Genomic DNA, 16,661 nt, shown 5'->3' with positions numbered 1-16,661 from the left:
ACCACACACATACATACACACACACACACACCTCATACACACACACACACACACACTCACACACACACACACACACACACCCCACACACACACACACACACACACACACCACACACACACACACACACACACACACACATACACACACACACCTCACACACACACACACACACACACACACACCCCATACACACACACACATACACACACACACACACACACACACACACACACACACACACACACACACACACACACACACCCATACACACACACACACACACACACACACACACACACACATACACACACACACACACACACACACACACACACACCATACACACACACACACACACACACACCACACACACACACACACACACACACACACACACACACACACACACACACACACACATACACACACACACACACACACACACACCCATACACACACACACACACACACACACACACACACACACCTCATACACACATACATACACACACACACACCCACATACATACACACACATACACACACACACACACCACACACACACACACACACACACCCATACACACACACACACACACCTCATACACACACACACACACACACACACACACACACACACACACATCTCATACACACACACACACACACACATCCCATACACACACACACACACACACACACCACATACACTCATACACACACACACACACACCCATACACACACACACACCCATACATACATACATACATACACACACACATTTCCTTGAAATCGTTAACAATTTATCGTTTAACAAAATTGAGTGACCCCTCATTACTTCCCTCACCCCAGATACCCGTCACTACTTCCCTCACCCCAGATACCCCTCACTTCTTCCCTCACCCCAGATACCCGTCACTACATCCCTCACCCCAGATACCCCTCACTACTTCCCTCACCCCAGATACCCGTCACTACATCCCTATCCTCCTTTCCCTTCACCTCTGATCACCCTCCTCGTCAGCCGTCTACCACCTCTCCTCCCCGGTCCTCCTTCCCCCACCCATCACCCTCCACCCTTTTGACGCTTGGGGTTTGGGTAATTTGACATGTCCGTCTCTCTGAAAGACCCTCACATTACGTGCAGTACAATAATGGTGATATACGGTATACCTCGTTAAAATATATGTGTGTGTGTGTGTCCTGTCTTGTCATTTCCTACAGTCGTCCTCTAGCTGTTGTTTTCTCTCTTTGAGGTTCTTCTACCCTTGATCTACCTCCTCAGACACATGCCATGGAGGAAAATGTGTAATAAATAAATTTATAGACTTTTCTGATTAACAAACTGAAAATTATCCCCTTCTACTCTAGTTTATTCCACTTAATGATTAAACACCCTAACCTAACCTAACCTACAGGTACTGTTAAGAGTGTTTGATCATCAGGTGAAATACCATGAGGGGATGGGCTACTCATCACGTGAGGGATCTTGGTTTCCGTTGTTGTGTTGTCCAATTAGATACACTTAAGTGGCAGTCCTTCGTTCCTGGGTTTATTTCGTTGAAGTTATGGAGTTAAACTCAAGGACGCTGGCTTCCGTCCCTCTGACAAGGCTTCAACCAGGTGTGGTGTCCGCCTGTTGTACAAGATATTGCCGCTGTTCTTCTACACCTGAACATTGTTGTAAAACTCCCAGTCAGTGCTCAGAGGTCAAACACCACTCTCCTAAACTGGGAAGGTGAATCGCTAAACATGACAGCTGCTTATTTTTTTCAAATATGGTCGTCAGGTTATATTTCACGTGATTTTTTTAAATTGCCAGAAACTCCTACCATTCATTAATTTAAAAGTCTCTTCGCCTGAAAAACAAAAACAAATGGTGTAACATTGGCACCTTATCTTGTAAACATAGCCATTTGTGGCACAGTACTGGCCTTGAGGCGACATCTAGCGGTTACCTTTAGCAACACCTGGACAAGATTTCTTGTCCTCAACATAAGCGTCCGTCACCGTTTACGCCTTTTAACCCCAGCGTAAGTACGTTCTTGAACACGCTATGTCCCGAGCGTCTACAATTCCCTGGTTCCAGCTAATTAAGATTGCTGCTGACTATATTTTATCATTAATTGGGGGTAATTGGTACCGGTACACTATCCAAGGGAATCTTGCCGTGGGAGGTACAGTCTGTTACTTCGAACCTTTATATTCATTCGTATTGGTTTTACGCTCTGGTTGGTACCGAGACAGTTTCAAACATCTGAGGCAGGCAGTGCAGCAATAGCTGGCTGGGAGAGTTAACGAACTTTTGGGTGAGACTGTACAAGTACCTGTGAAGTGAAGCCGCCGCACCCCTGCACACACACACACACACATAGCAATAGGGAACACAGTGCGTCTCCCTCCCCCCTGCGTGACAATATAAACACACTATCGACTCAGATTTAAGTTGACCATAGCCATTCACGCAGACACGAAAAAGGGGGAGGGGCAAGAATTGGTTAAAGGCTACGTTAAGTGAGGAGCTCGTGGTGTAAACAACAGGGTTGTGGTGAGGGTGAGGAGCTGTGGACCGGGGTTGCAGTGAGAAACTTGTGATGTGAACGGGCCACGGGTGCTTATATTGGTTGATTGATTGCTTTGTTTTGCTGGCCGTCAACATCATTAGTCAGTACGGCCGTAGTCTTGTTATTCTTAAGTTCTCGTTCTCTTCCTTTTGTTCTTTTTCATCTTGACGGTCCACATTTGATCTTTCCTCACAAATCTGTTTTCTTGGTTTTCCAGTTCTTCTATTTCCCTGTTTTCTTCGTCTTCATGTTTCTTACTTTCTTCTATTTCTTTGTTCTCTTGTTTCTTCTTTTTTGTTCCTTTCTTCTTTCTTTTCCTTTTTCGTAACTCTAAGGCTATCCTTCTTATAGCATTTTTTGTTTATAGTATCGCAGCTTGGCTAACCTGCACTCCTCCCTCCACTTGGGACACTCCCGGTCGGAGGAGTAGTGAGGGCCGCTGCAGACTGCGCTCTTCTGTGTTGCTTCACACGAGGTGTGCTGGTGCCCGGTCGTCCTTCACGTGACGCAGACCTCCCGAGCCCGGCATTTCTTGGCTGCGTGGCCTTAGCGCTAACAGCGGTAGCACCCCGTTGGTCTTGGGGTGTATGGTTTTACTGGAACGGTGTCCCATCCCAGTAAAACCTCTTTAGGAAGTGCGCCGAGGAAACCGACCACGGCGGAGATGACTTCCCGTCGGGTCCCGACAGCTTCATCTGAACTACACATTCCCCGATGAGTTCTTGTAGTTCTTCGAGCTCAAGGATGTTCAATTTCGATGTGGGAGATCTCCCCCCTTTCCCCCTCCCCCCCTCCACACTGCGTTGTCACAAAGTTCAGCGGTCACCTTAAGTAGCACATTATTGTTGTATGTAGTTTCGTTGAGATGTAAAGCGTTCTTCAGTTGTCCTGACTGCCCCCATTCACCGAAGGTAACCATAAGGCTACCATTCGGCCGGCAGACGGTCTTTGTTAACCCTTCTATGCGGTAACGAGTAAAGAACGTCTTCAGGACGAGGAGGTTCAGCTTCTCAGGAGGGGTTGAAGGTGGAGTTAACTCACGGTCATCCCCCGCCACTTGTAACTCATGGCTCTGGTCTGTTCTCGGCTGAGGTCTTGTCTCGGAATGTGCGGTAAATTATATTCTCAGGAGTGGAAAAAAAATCTCATTGGGTCAGACTTTCATATGACTAAGGTAACTAAAACTCTCTCATGATTGACAAGATACACGATGCCGTACCTTAGGAAATTATTTAGATATAACTATGAAAATACTACTTTTCCCATAATATTTTGAATGTGTTGTATCGTGGGAAGAAACGATCAACTTATTGCTATACTATGTGACGTAACGTTATGCGTGTTTTAATTTGTTGTGTAGACAGATGTGTTTGTTGTAATTATATACTAAACTGTGTTCTTAAGGGAAGCAGACCTGCAATTATTATTTACCTCTGTTACTGTTGACGTATAAGATTATTTGTTTAATAACTTACTTTATGACTTTCACCCTTGTTCCAATGTTGTGTACAATTTTTCATTATACTCTTACATCAGTGGTTTATGTAGGTCACCCAGTACTTAGAAATTATTCGTAAATTACCAGGTGTAATTATTATTATAATTACAGAATGTAAAGGAGAGCATCGCTTGTCTGGCAACTTTTTCATTTTACCCCAGATCTTAACATAATAAATTTGGCGTGCATCTGAACTATTGATATAACTTAATATAATGTTATATTGTCATTATGCATTTATATTATGTGTAAATAATATGTCGCGGTCAAATTATTTTCCATTTTTTTATATATTTTATGGAATAAAACAACCAAGAATGTTATAGACTGTCAGTAAACTACACTTAAGAGCATCCTTCACACTTGGTATACTGGTACACCCTTCCGTCAGATCAGGATGTACTCGGTCGACTTGACTAAATAAATCCAACTAAAGAATTATATGTTAGTCAATAAATATAGTTGATAAACACAGCGAACATGGTTAAATAGAATTAGACCAATACCTATTTTCTATTGCAATATAAGATAAAATAAAAATATGGATTTATGGTAGTTTCGTTTATTGTAATACTGGAAATCGGAATGATTGTTATTTATAGCGAGGATTAGTGACTAACGAGATATACTTTTGGTAATATGACATGTACGACCGAAAATATACATATTATTTATCACAATCAGTAGGTCACAGCCCCGTGATGTCAACTCATTGTGGCGTGCTGAAAATGTTCTGGTCATGCGCAGTTCCATCAAAACCTAACCTAACCTTTTATTTTGATGGGTAGTCTCCGCACTCTTCAAGCCTTCGATGTGTTTTGATGGAACTGGCCGCTGTCCAGCACATTTTCAGCGCGGTACAGTCTCGGCACACCACTCCTGATTTAATCCACGACATTCGCCTGTCTGAGAAGAGTTACTCATAACCTAAACGGATACTTGGGAACCATTTACATGTCTTTAAGCTCTTCATCCTATTGTGCCGTAGTTTAGATAAGTTTTCTTTTGTTTGGTAGAGGCTGAATATTTGTTCTCCAATGTATCAGCGCTTTTGTCTGTCAATCTGTGCGGTAATAATTGCGCTTGAACACTTAATACTTTCTCACCGTGGAGACTTTCTTGTGTTTATTTCCCCACCTTGAACTAATATATCTAACCTATACAACACCACCATGGTAACCACTATCTCCTTGACCAAGTTATGTAGTAATGAAGATCATTAACACACTGAAGGTCACCATAACCCTTACCACCCACTCTGCTCCCTACACTTACCTCGCCTCAATAATATCTCTTCATATCCTCCCCACTGTCATCTTCATACCTGTATATTAAGAAAATGGTAATGAAACTAGGGTCCTAAAAAACAACGTTAAGAAGTGGGTGGAGACAGGTCCGGCGCTTAATATATTTGTTGCTTGGGAGGCACCAGATGTGCCAAGGCTGTAGACAACACGTTCCAACTTCGTGCGCCACAGACCGGTTTAGTCGTCGATTCGTATGAGTGAGTCTGTGTGTGTGTGTGTGTGTGTGTGTGTGTGTGTGTGTGTGTGTCCGCACGCAGTGTAGTGTGGTAGCATTATGTTAGCGTTAAGGTGCAAGCACTGCTTGCTTCCTCTCGCTTTCAGCTACCGCCATTGGCTAGCCCTCGTGGGTAACAGGGAAGCAACTTGTATTAGTCTTCCCCTGCCATTACACAGCCTCTTCACCATCAAGGCTAGTGCTGTGCCTCCTCGTGGCAACACATGGTAACTGGGTGCCTCGTGGCTCCAGACTAGACCAGCAGGGGATCTCGGAGCATGGCCCCAGATGGACGGCGCATAGGCTCACTGGCATGTGAACACGTCCTGGCGGCTACCAACCACTACAGATTACCCTTGGTGGGTATAAAGCTACAGGAGTAAATCCCGAACAAAAAAATCTGCGGTGGAGCCCCGCATCAGGCAGACATGCTTACAGAGCTCCAGTAAGATCCCAACGGTGGTATGGGTAGAATAGGTGACCAACATGGCAACCCAACAACTACACCGGCCGATGAAGGCAATGCATGATGGACGAGCTACGAAGGCGAAACCCAACAAACTGGGCTATCTGCAGTCCATTGCAACTCTCCCTCTCCACAGTCGTCGCACCTACCTGCATACTGTAATATATGGTTGCAGTCTGCGCTCCTGCCTCGCCACATAAATCAACTCACGCGCAGCCATCATCCAGCTCATCATACCTCTTCATCATCAAAACCCTTATACCCCCAAAAGTCCTATGGCGACATGAGTGGCGACGGAAACAGGCAGAGATGGCTGCCGGGAGTCTCTCGTCACAACTCTGCACATGGGCGGCATAGAAAAGACGGCTATTTATGCGCTGGGATCTAGGCAACAGTGCAATCCGGTCCTGTCGGTGCGACTGGGAAGCCCCTTTCGAGGAGCCACCTTGCTTACCCGACATGGGGAGGGGGCTAGAAAAGGTGCACTAAACGTAGCCTGCCGAAAGAACCAATCTGACTGGGCAACCACACCCGGTAAGGTCATCATTATGCGGTCGACAACACAATCACAGATCAAAGTAAAAGCAAACTAAACAACCTCTTATGGTCGCTGCATGGAATTTTAGGACCCTTCTGGATACTGGCACAAATGAGCGTCCTGAAAGAACTGCCCCTGTGGCAAAAGAGCTAGCTAGATATAACATCGACAAAGCAACCATTAGCGAGTCCCGGCTCTCCGACGAGGGTCGACTCACAGAACACGGGTCCGGCTATACCTTCTTCTGGAAGGGCAAGCTTGCAGCAGAGAGGAACCACCAATCGCCATTCCATCCTGCATAAGCGAACTGAAATGCCTGTTGGAATCAACGAGTGCCTCATGATGCTCTGAGTCCCACTGAATCACTCGGTCATGCCTTCTTCATCAGTGCATATGCTCCAACACTGGATGCAGAGGATGACATCAAGGAGGCCCTTTTCGCAGACCTTGACAGAGTGCTAACCTCTATCCCCAGAGAAGATAAGGTTTTGCTCCTAGGTGACTTCAATGCCAGAATTGACAGAGATATTGACATATGGCAGGGAACCATAGAGAGAAATGGAGTAGATAAGTGTAATCTCAATGGCCTACTCCTCAGCAAGTGTACTGAACACAACCTCACCATCACCAACACCTTGTTAAGGCAGGCTGCCAAGTTAAAGGGTTCTTGGCAACATCCGCAATCCAAACATAGAGTTCTCATTGACTACATTATTGTCAGAGAAAGATATCGACGAGATATCTTTATCACATAAGCCATGTGTGGCTCAGACCACTGTGACACAGATCATCAGCTCGCCAGGGCCAGGCTTCATGTCGCCCCAAAACGGTGAAGGCAACAAACCCCTAGAAGAGTCTTTAACACTAAGTGACTGGAGAATCCAGTATCAGCACATGCTGTCAGAGAGCAGCTCAACGATGGACTGATAAACAACCCAACAACAAACAACCAAAATCCGGGTGCCGAATTGGGTCCCATCAAAGCTGCCATCACAAAAACCTGCAACGAGGCCCTTGGCCAGATCAAAAGAAAACACCAGGATTGGTTTGATGAAAACGACCTAGAAATCGAAGTATTCGTCAAAATTAACCGTGCTGCTCTCGCTGATTGGCAGAACAACTCTGTCTTGGACCAAAGCTGATACCTTCCAGCGTGGACTTTGCAAATTAATGAACGAATGGTGGAATAATATAGCGTGTGAAATGCAAAAAAAAAAATGTGGATTAACACAAGATGCCTGAATTTTTAAATTTCGGTAAAACCATGTGACCTAACTACTCATGGTGTGGCCTCTGTCTGCTCATCCGACGGTAACTCTCTAATTAAAATCAAAGAAGGCATCTGTCAGCGCTGGAAAGATCACTACCATTCGCTGCTCATCCGAAGCACCGATGTTGATGTCCTGACTACCCAGCAGGTCCCTCAGCATCCAGAGCTGACCCACTTTAACTATCCTCCATCCCTGGATGAGGTAGCTACTGCCATCAAACCTATGAAAAATAACAAAGCCTCAGGGCCTGATGGAATCCCAGCTGAGGTGTATAAAGGAGGACTTCTGCTTTTCAGCCAGGAAGAAATCCCCCAAGATCTTAAAGATGCCTCCATCGTCAATATTTATAAGAACAAGGGTCAGACTGTAGCAACTACCACGGGATCTCGCTGCTGTCCGTAGCTGGTAAAATTATCGGCCGAGTCCTCCGAAACTGACTTCTTCCTGAAGCCGAAATCTTCTTTCCAGAATCTCAAAGTGGCATTAAACCATCACGAGGCACCACTGACATGATCTTTGCTGCCCGCCAGAGACAGGGAAAGTGCAGAGAACAGCGTCATGACTTGTACATGGCCTTCATTGACCTTACTGAGGCCTTCGACTCGGTCAGCAGGGAAGCCCTCTGGTGGACCCCCAGTTGTTTTGGCTGTCCACCAAAATTCATTGCCACTGTGAAGCAGCTCCACAATGGCAAGAACGGCAGTGTCCTGCACAATGACACCCAGTCTGAGTTCTGCCTCATCTACCCCCGTTTGGAACAATGATGTGTACTAGCACCAACTCTCTCTTCCATTTTCTTGGCTGCCTTCCTTACTCGTGCCAATTTAGCCGGCGGGGTGGGGGGGGGGACATCCAGTACCGGTTAAAGGGACGTATCAACATAAGACGACTCCAGACAGGAACAAAGGTGTCAGTCACTTCCATTACTGAACTTCAGTATGCAGATGACCTCACCCTCGTCGCTCACACTGAATGCGACTTACAAAAGATCCTAAACACCTACACAGATGCGTATGCATACTTTGGCCTTGAGGTGAATGCACGTAAGACTCAGATTCTCTTTCAGCCTGCCCCTGGTTCAGACACCCCTCTACCATCCATCCATCCAGCTTAGCGGTAATACTCTGATGTTACCCACTTTCAGTACCTTGGCTCCCACCTGTCCACCACCGCGGACATCATTGAAGAGATTCAACATCGGATCAGATGCGTATCTCAAGCCTTTAGCAGACTCTGTACCCGTATCTTCAGCTGTAGGGAGCTGAAATTATCTACAAAATTGCATGTGTCTCGAGCAGTGGTCCTCCCCACCCTGCTGTATGTCAGCGAGACGCGGGTCACATACAGGAGGCACCTCGAGGCGCTTGAAAATTTCACCAACGTAGTCTATGTTCCATCCTCCGAATTCGCTGGGAAGACAAGAGAACAAATGCCAGTATTCACGATGACACCAACTGTAGGACCATCGAGGCTACCATTATCCATGAATAACTACGTTGGATTGGCCATGTTACCCGCATGGACGACAGTAGACTGCCAAAGCAGCTACTTTACAGTCATCTAACGAATAGTAAACGTAACGCTGGCGGGCAACTGAAAAGGTATAAGGATAGTCTTAACACAAACCAGAAAAAGTTCCAATTCGACCCCCTCACCTGGGAGACGATCACTCCACTCCGTAACGCTTGGAGGAGCAACACACGAGGTGACAATACCGTACTTTCGAATTAGCCCGACTGCATACCGAAGCTGACAAGCGCCAGCTCCGGAAAGATGCTGCCGCCGCTCCTTCCGCACTAGATGTAACCCTCCACATGTATAACATCTGTGGACGACTCTGCCGGTCCCGTTTCAGCCTTTTAGAGTCCCTTCAGAGCTCACCAACGATGGTGACATCGTTAATAACTCATATCATTGTATCATGGCTGGATGATCGTCATACTCGATTCCGAGTGACAGCAAAGTAGTAGTATTAGAGTCGAAGCGTATGACGTTGCATACAAGCAGGAGTGGGAGCGACTTAAAAACGACATTGAAGTCAGGAAATAGTCGTTTTTAATATCCATAGGAAGCGTCGCGATACCGTCAACACTAGTTATCGAAGCTTGTTAGACTAAACCAATTATGACCATAACTTGAGCTGGTCTTGTTAGGTTGGTCATGTTAGGTTAGGTTGGTTGTGATCTACCATAGGTGTAGCAGTGTAGTCTCCATAACTAACGTTGTACATTAGAGGTTCAAGCTGTGGTGGCCGAATTGGTTTTGTGTGTGTGAAGGTCATTTATTCGGACTTAGGGTTAGTAGTCACAACCTAACCTTCATGCAGACATGGGTGTGGTATGCCAGAAATCGACAATGACTTCTTGTGGGCGGGTCTAGTGCCAGGTTGGGCGGGTCTAGTGCCAGGTGTGCGAGAATTTAACATTTCCCTCAACTTTTTTATGTAAGTGTTGTAGAATAGAAATAGTGAAGGTTTATTTAAAATTGCATTGACACCGGCAGCAGAAACGCTCTTCATACATACTCATTCTGCACACAAATTCCAACGCTGTGAAATACTTACACTGTACGTAGTGGCCCTGGAAGGGTGAGGAGGTAGGTAGAGTGGAAGACAAAGTTTGTATATGCAGTCTCCTGTTCTTTGTAGGAGTACACACATCAGGGATTATAGTTGCCAAATTGTCAATAAATAACTGCACTACGGCGCTTTAAAGACGTTAGCATTTTGGTAGTATCTATTATAACAGTTCAACGGTAAAAAGTATATATCCACACTGTGTGAAACATGACACCACAGACGCAGGATTTTGATAACCCTACGGAACAGGAGTCTTATTGATCATTTCGAAGTTCATCGGAACCTTCTGGACAAAAACTTTTTCCGTGTTGTAAGTCACGGTGAACTAACCGACCGGCTACTCAGCTGACAAGCTGTAAAATAGGATGATAAGCTTAGTAAGCAAAGAAACCATTACACATCTCTGTACCAAGTCATGTGTTGCTTTATTTAACCCTTCAATGCGATTCCCGCTCATTATCATTTTATTCTGGCTGCCGCCTGACGATTTTTTATAGTTTAGGGAAACCTCATGCAAGCAAAGGGTTATTTTTCAAATTAAAGATAAAATGTGTGCAATGATTGCGTCAGTGTGCGCGCGCGCGCTGTGATAGGTCTTCCATAAAGCAGGGTAATTAAGATAATTACACACTTCACCCTCTCTACCACGTTTGAAGAGTCTTTACTAAATCAACGAGATTACATGTGTAACTTTTATATAGAAAGCTTGAAAGATATTCTGGTTATTAAGGAATACTACCCAGGCTCCCCTGGGCAAGGTTTACGACGTCAGTGCACGCTTAACTTCATTGTTGTGAAGAGGAAAGGACCGGTCTCTCAAAGCCTCGTACAATGAATATCCCTCACAACTGAAGATATAAGTATGCACCCAACTGTTTGACTTACTGTAAAGTTAAGACATAAAGTGGAGACGTATTACAGTTATGCTGAGCCTACCTTAACTTGGTACTGTACATGCATTCAATATTAAGGTAAAACTTTTTCTAAAGATTCATTAATTTTGTCTTACTGGTAATAAGTAAAGATTTCAAGTTAAGGTAAATTAGCAGTAAATTTTTTATACTATTTTTAAACTTTTATTTACGTTTTAGCCTAAGTCAACCATTTAGGTGTGTTCCTACACCGTTACTAACCTTTGAGAACCAGGGTAGGCGTTATACTACTACTGTTGAGAGCTGAAGCTTAATTATATATAATTACCTTAGATATGTAACACGGTCGTTGACAGTGAATTATGTTGAACCGATAAATGATATTGTTAAATAGTTATAAAATTTCAGCATCTAAACTCTTTCAGTAAAGTAGCGGTATATATATATATATATATATATATATATATATATATATATATATATATATATATATATATATATATATATATATATATATATATATACATATACATATACACACATACCGCGCAAGCTAATATTTTGTTGCATAACTCAGCGAGGACAAGTGACGTCACGGGTGAGAGGATATTTTACATTGATCACCTCGGCACCTCCCTCACTTGGTCCCTATTCCTGCCTCTTATCGCGTCTTTGGTTTATTAATGTCACAAGTGAAAACATTAATCTTAGTAAACCTGTTTACCACAGCAGCAGGTGTGTCATCTGTTTTATTAAAAGTATACTGACTGTACACAGCTCAGTCACCATTCCCGCCACTCCTGTTATCCCTGCCGTGCCGCCACTCCTGTTATCCCTGCCGTGCCGCCACTCCTGTTATCCCTGCCGTGCCGCCACTCCTGTTGCCGTGCCGCCACTCCTGTTATCCCTGCCGTGCCGCCACTCCATCCCTGCCGTGCCGCCACTCCTGTTATCCTGCCGTGCCGCCTGTTATCCCGTGCCGCCCTCTGTTATCCCTGCCGTGCCACTCCTGTGCCGCCACTCCTGTTATCCCTGCCGCCGCCACCATCCTGTGTGCCGCCACCTGCCGTACCGCCAGTTATCCCCTGCCGTCCCTGCCGTGCCGCCACTCCTGTTAGCCGTGCCGCCCCTCCTGCCCCTGCCGCCCACTCCTGTTATCCCTGCCGTGCCGCCTCTTATCCCCCCGTGCCGCCACTCCTGTATCCCTGCGTGCCGCCACTCCTGTTATCCTGCCCTGCCGTCTGCCTGCGTGCCGCCACCTGTTACCCCTGTTATCCCTGCCGTGCCGCCACCTGTTACCCTGCTGCCACTCCTGTTATCCCCGCCACCCTGTTATCCCGTGCCGCCACCCTGTTATCCCCTGTGCCCCTGTTATCCTGTCGTGCCGCCACTCCTGTTATCCTGTCGTGCCGCCACCCTGTTATCCCTGTCGCCGCCACTCCTGTTATCCCTGTGCCGCCCTGTTATCCTGTTATCCCTGCCGTGCCTGTGCCGCCATCCTGTTATCCCTGCCGTGCCGCCTCCTGTTATCCTGCCGCACCGCCACCCTGTATCCCCTGTGCCTGTATCCCTGCGCCGCCACTCCTGTTATCCCTGCCGTGCCGCCACTCCTGTTATCCCTGCCGTGCCGCCACTCCTGTTATCCCCTGCCGTGCCGCCACTCCTGTTATCCCTGCGTGCCGCCATCCCTGTTATCCCAAGCCTGCCGTGCCGCCCTGTTACTGCCGTGCCGCCACTCCTGTTATCCCTGTCGTGCCGCCACTCCTGTGCGTGAAATACTACTTGTCGCCGAAGACAAGTACTAGGAAGTCTTACAACGTCAAACTTCTCCTGACAACCAGTAGAAAGGATCCTTAAGGTGACTAAAACATTAATATAAAACGAATAAAACCTGAGTTAAGAAGAACTACTAGAAGAAAAAAAAGTGTGATGGTCATTGACTTCGTTAAGTAGGACCTGGAAAAAGAAAATCCTCCCTCGCGCACAAAAATCTTAAAACCTTTATTGGTCAGATACTGGAAGGTGAGAATTGGGCTGACAAAACTTAGCCCAAAAAAAGAAAAAAATCCCGGGACGAAAAAAAAAAGGCGTACGTATAGAATTAAGAGGTGGTAATACAATGTGACGCGGGAGGTGTGTCGTGATTCGTTTCAACGTGGCAGACTGACTTGGGGGTGGCAGGAGGTGGTGGTGTGGCACAAGGTGAGCAACCCCCACGGTCATTCACAACCTTCTCCGTCCTGTGTCTATTCTGGCAGCTGCTCACGCCTCCTGCCTGTGATGTACTGAGGATGAGACCATACACGTGCGTTCTATCTATCTTTTTCGTACATTGGTTGTGTGACTTATTATTTTTTTTTTATTATTATTAATATTATTATTATTATTATTATTATTAATTGTAGTAGTAGAAGTATTTCTCATAACTGCCTCCAATTCTGTGTGTAGAAGCTAATATTTTTTATAAATTAAACGACGAGCCTGTCACATTTTATTAGGCTAATATATACTATTTCACTTATAATAATTTTTTGTTATCTTTAATCTAATTTAACTTGCGAGCCTATTAGACAGTCATAACACTTATGACGGCCACAGAGCCTAGTTCATGTGTTTGTATTTTTATCGACTATTATAATGTGCGTTTGACAACATCTCGTCCATCTTATCAACGTCACTTTGTTACTGTGGTAAGCTTCTCTTTCTCTCGTTCCTGTGTGTTGTCAGTAACTGGGCGGGAACAAACAGTAATTCCGCCACGCAACACAGTCATGGCTAGTTGTCACGCATGTTGCAACGGAAAAAAAAACTGTACAATTTCACACTGAACAAAATCTTATCAGCTAGAGGAAATTCCACCAACTCGTCTCCCCTAAGGTGCAAATACTGTACCCTGTAAGATAGGTTGTTTTAGGTGAGGTTAGGTTAGTTAAGGTGAGGTTTGTTTATACAGCATTAGGTTACGCTACGTTAGGTCATATTATTAGGTTAAGTTGAAGTAAGTGGGTAATTTAATACTTTTATATTTTTTCTTAATGATCTTTGCTCACACAATCTAGTAATTTTTATTTTTCACATTTTATTTCTCTCATAATAGGCGTTGAGAACTGACCGTGTTTGTCTATTCACAAGAGTAAAAGTTGACAAGCTTAAAATGGATCTTTGTTGGTTCGGATACTTAGTTTTGAAGTTTTGAATTCTATATTGAACTGTATACCCAAATATTTGTTCTGACATTTTTCTTCTTTTCTGCTCATCGCCGTAATTGTTTACATTGATCATGAGTGTGAAAGAACCATGCACGAGTATTTCTGTGATAATACTGTGACACTGACTTTACTCATGTGACGACCACCTACGGCGTAGGCAGCAGGGTGAGAGGGGCTCTGATTGACGTCACACGGGGAATTAGCTGATAATGTGGTGGTGTTGATGCTTCGTCAGCTGAACGTGTGAGGGCGTTGACGTGGGCAACTGGTCACGAGATGTTATTCTTAGAGTCAGTAGGTCACGTAACGTAAGAATCACAACAGATTGAAGTCTTTCTAATTTCTTGTCATAATTACATAATATATTCAACATATTTTAAACAAAACAAAGAAAGTTCTTCATGATGGAAGCCGATGATAGATGTAATAAGTCCTGGCGAATTATTCACTTCAAAGTTGGAAGGAGTGGAGGGTGCTGAAGGCGAATGACCTTGACCTTCAACCGATAAGCAGCAAACCGTCTGGAAATTAAAGGCATTAAGTCAAAGCACTTAGGAGGTAGAGTAGTAAACCCTACACAGTGGTACTTAATGACCTTATCAGCCCTAAAAACTGAAGAGGTGGGATTTTTTTCTGGTAATTAAAACAAGTGAATACATTTATTATTGAATATAATACTAAATGTACATAAAGTTTGACAAAAAAAAATCGTGTGATAACCAATATTGGTGTCTGGATGAGGGAGGCGCATGAGGCGGGTGGTCTCCCGGTCCTCGCCAAGAATGTAACTCCTCCCTGCCATGACACAGCTGAACCATTCCTTTGTAACATTTTCTCTCTGACCTGAATTTTTGTGGTAATAGTGAAATAAAGTGATGAACATAGCGAAATGTTAACAGGAGAATGTTGGTGCTGCAGGTTGTAGGTCCTCAGTGCCTGGTTGGTGGTCGTTCAGATCGTGGGCAGTCCAGGGGGTGGTTCAGAGCCTCAGCGGTCCAGGACGTGGGCGCTCACCTGATGACGGAGCAGCATGATGGACCGGGGCGGCCACAAAGATGCCGCCCATATCCATTCCCTCATGATAGAGGTAATCCATCTCTCCCTTCCTCCCTGTTTCTGTTCATTACTTTCTTCTTCCTAGTCAACCACATTGTCACTGTCTATATATCTCGGTTCGACAACTCAAACACGTGTTGTAATCCTCCTTCACACCATCAGTACCTGGAATGGGCGGGATTAGAAAACGTGTCCCACTTGCTGACGACGGAGTGCCACGCCCGGGGCCTGCCAGTCACCAGAGATCCAGACAGTAGGAGCAGCAGCAGGGCCAGTAGGTTGGACACAGCGGACGTTGACCCCGCCGCCGACCTCTCAGACGAGCTGCTGGCCTACTACGACAGCGGTCAAGGCGCTAAGTTCTTTCAGGTGGGTTGGCTTATGTCACCTGCCATTTTTTGACAACCAGTTTATATATTTGTCTTTCTAGTTACGGACTTCAATAATTTACTTTCATTTTCTCAAAGTACAGTAGTTAAATATTTTTTCTTAAGTCATCATCAAATACGGGGCTATTTTATTTTTGTTGTCAATTTGCTGTGTGTAATATTTACCTTAATTGGGTTATTGTGTTAGGGAGGTTCATCATATACGACACCTACCATGAATTGAAAATTGGACACACCTGAAACAACGGGGCAGCGTCACACTATGCCACTATGACGCTGTAACCGGTGACGACAACCGCCACTACAAAGAGTATCCATCCCTGACTCAATCTCAACAGATAATGTACATGAGACTGCGCCTAGGGTACAGGTACCTATGGGAGTACATTGGCAACCCTGAGCCTGGCCACACTGTTTGTAAACTTTGTGGTCAACCCGACTCTCACACCCTCTCACTACATCCTCACTTGCCCTATGACCTCCTCCTACAGGTCCCCAGCTGTTACCAACACCTTTTCCCTCCCTGACCAGATATCCCTCCTCCTAGTGACAAGCCTGGCACTTGACATTATTAGGGACCTGCCACGCTTTGCCATAAACAGATGAAATGTACCGGGAACTTTCCTCCCACACACTCATCATTCTCCCACTTTATGTAACTTGACAAAACCTATGATCCTTCAGGCTTTTACGCCCT

At 45.2% G+C, this 16,661-nt stretch overlaps 1 protein-coding gene across 6 annotated transcripts in view; it reads left to right on the top strand.

Annotated features, from left to right (window-relative positions):
* Window positions 1-16,661, top strand: part of LOC121872647 (lisH domain-containing protein ARMC9-like) — a 77,656-nt gene that overhangs the window by 26,797 nt on the left and 34,198 nt on the right. For all 6 annotated transcript variants that reach the window (XM_042375576.1, XM_042375573.1, XM_042375572.1 and 3 more), the window contains exons 2-3: window positions 15,438-15,606; window positions 15,738-15,944. In XM_042375576.1, coding sequence (XP_042231510.1) covers window positions 15,550-15,606; window positions 15,738-15,944 — 264 coding nt within the window. In that variant the 5' untranslated portion in view covers window positions 15,438-15,549. The remainder of the gene's footprint in view (window positions 1-15,437; window positions 15,607-15,737; window positions 15,945-16,661) is intronic.

This window comes from Homarus americanus, unplaced genomic scaffold, assembly GCF_018991925.1.
Source record: "Homarus americanus isolate GMGI-L3 unplaced genomic scaffold, GMGI_Hamer_2.0 scaffold39155, whole genome shotgun sequence".
Lineage (NCBI taxonomy): Eukaryota > Metazoa > Arthropoda > Malacostraca > Decapoda > Nephropidae > Homarus > Homarus americanus.
The sequence above is the reverse complement of the archived record's forward strand: the minus strand, read 5'-3'. Positions and strand labels throughout refer to the sequence as shown.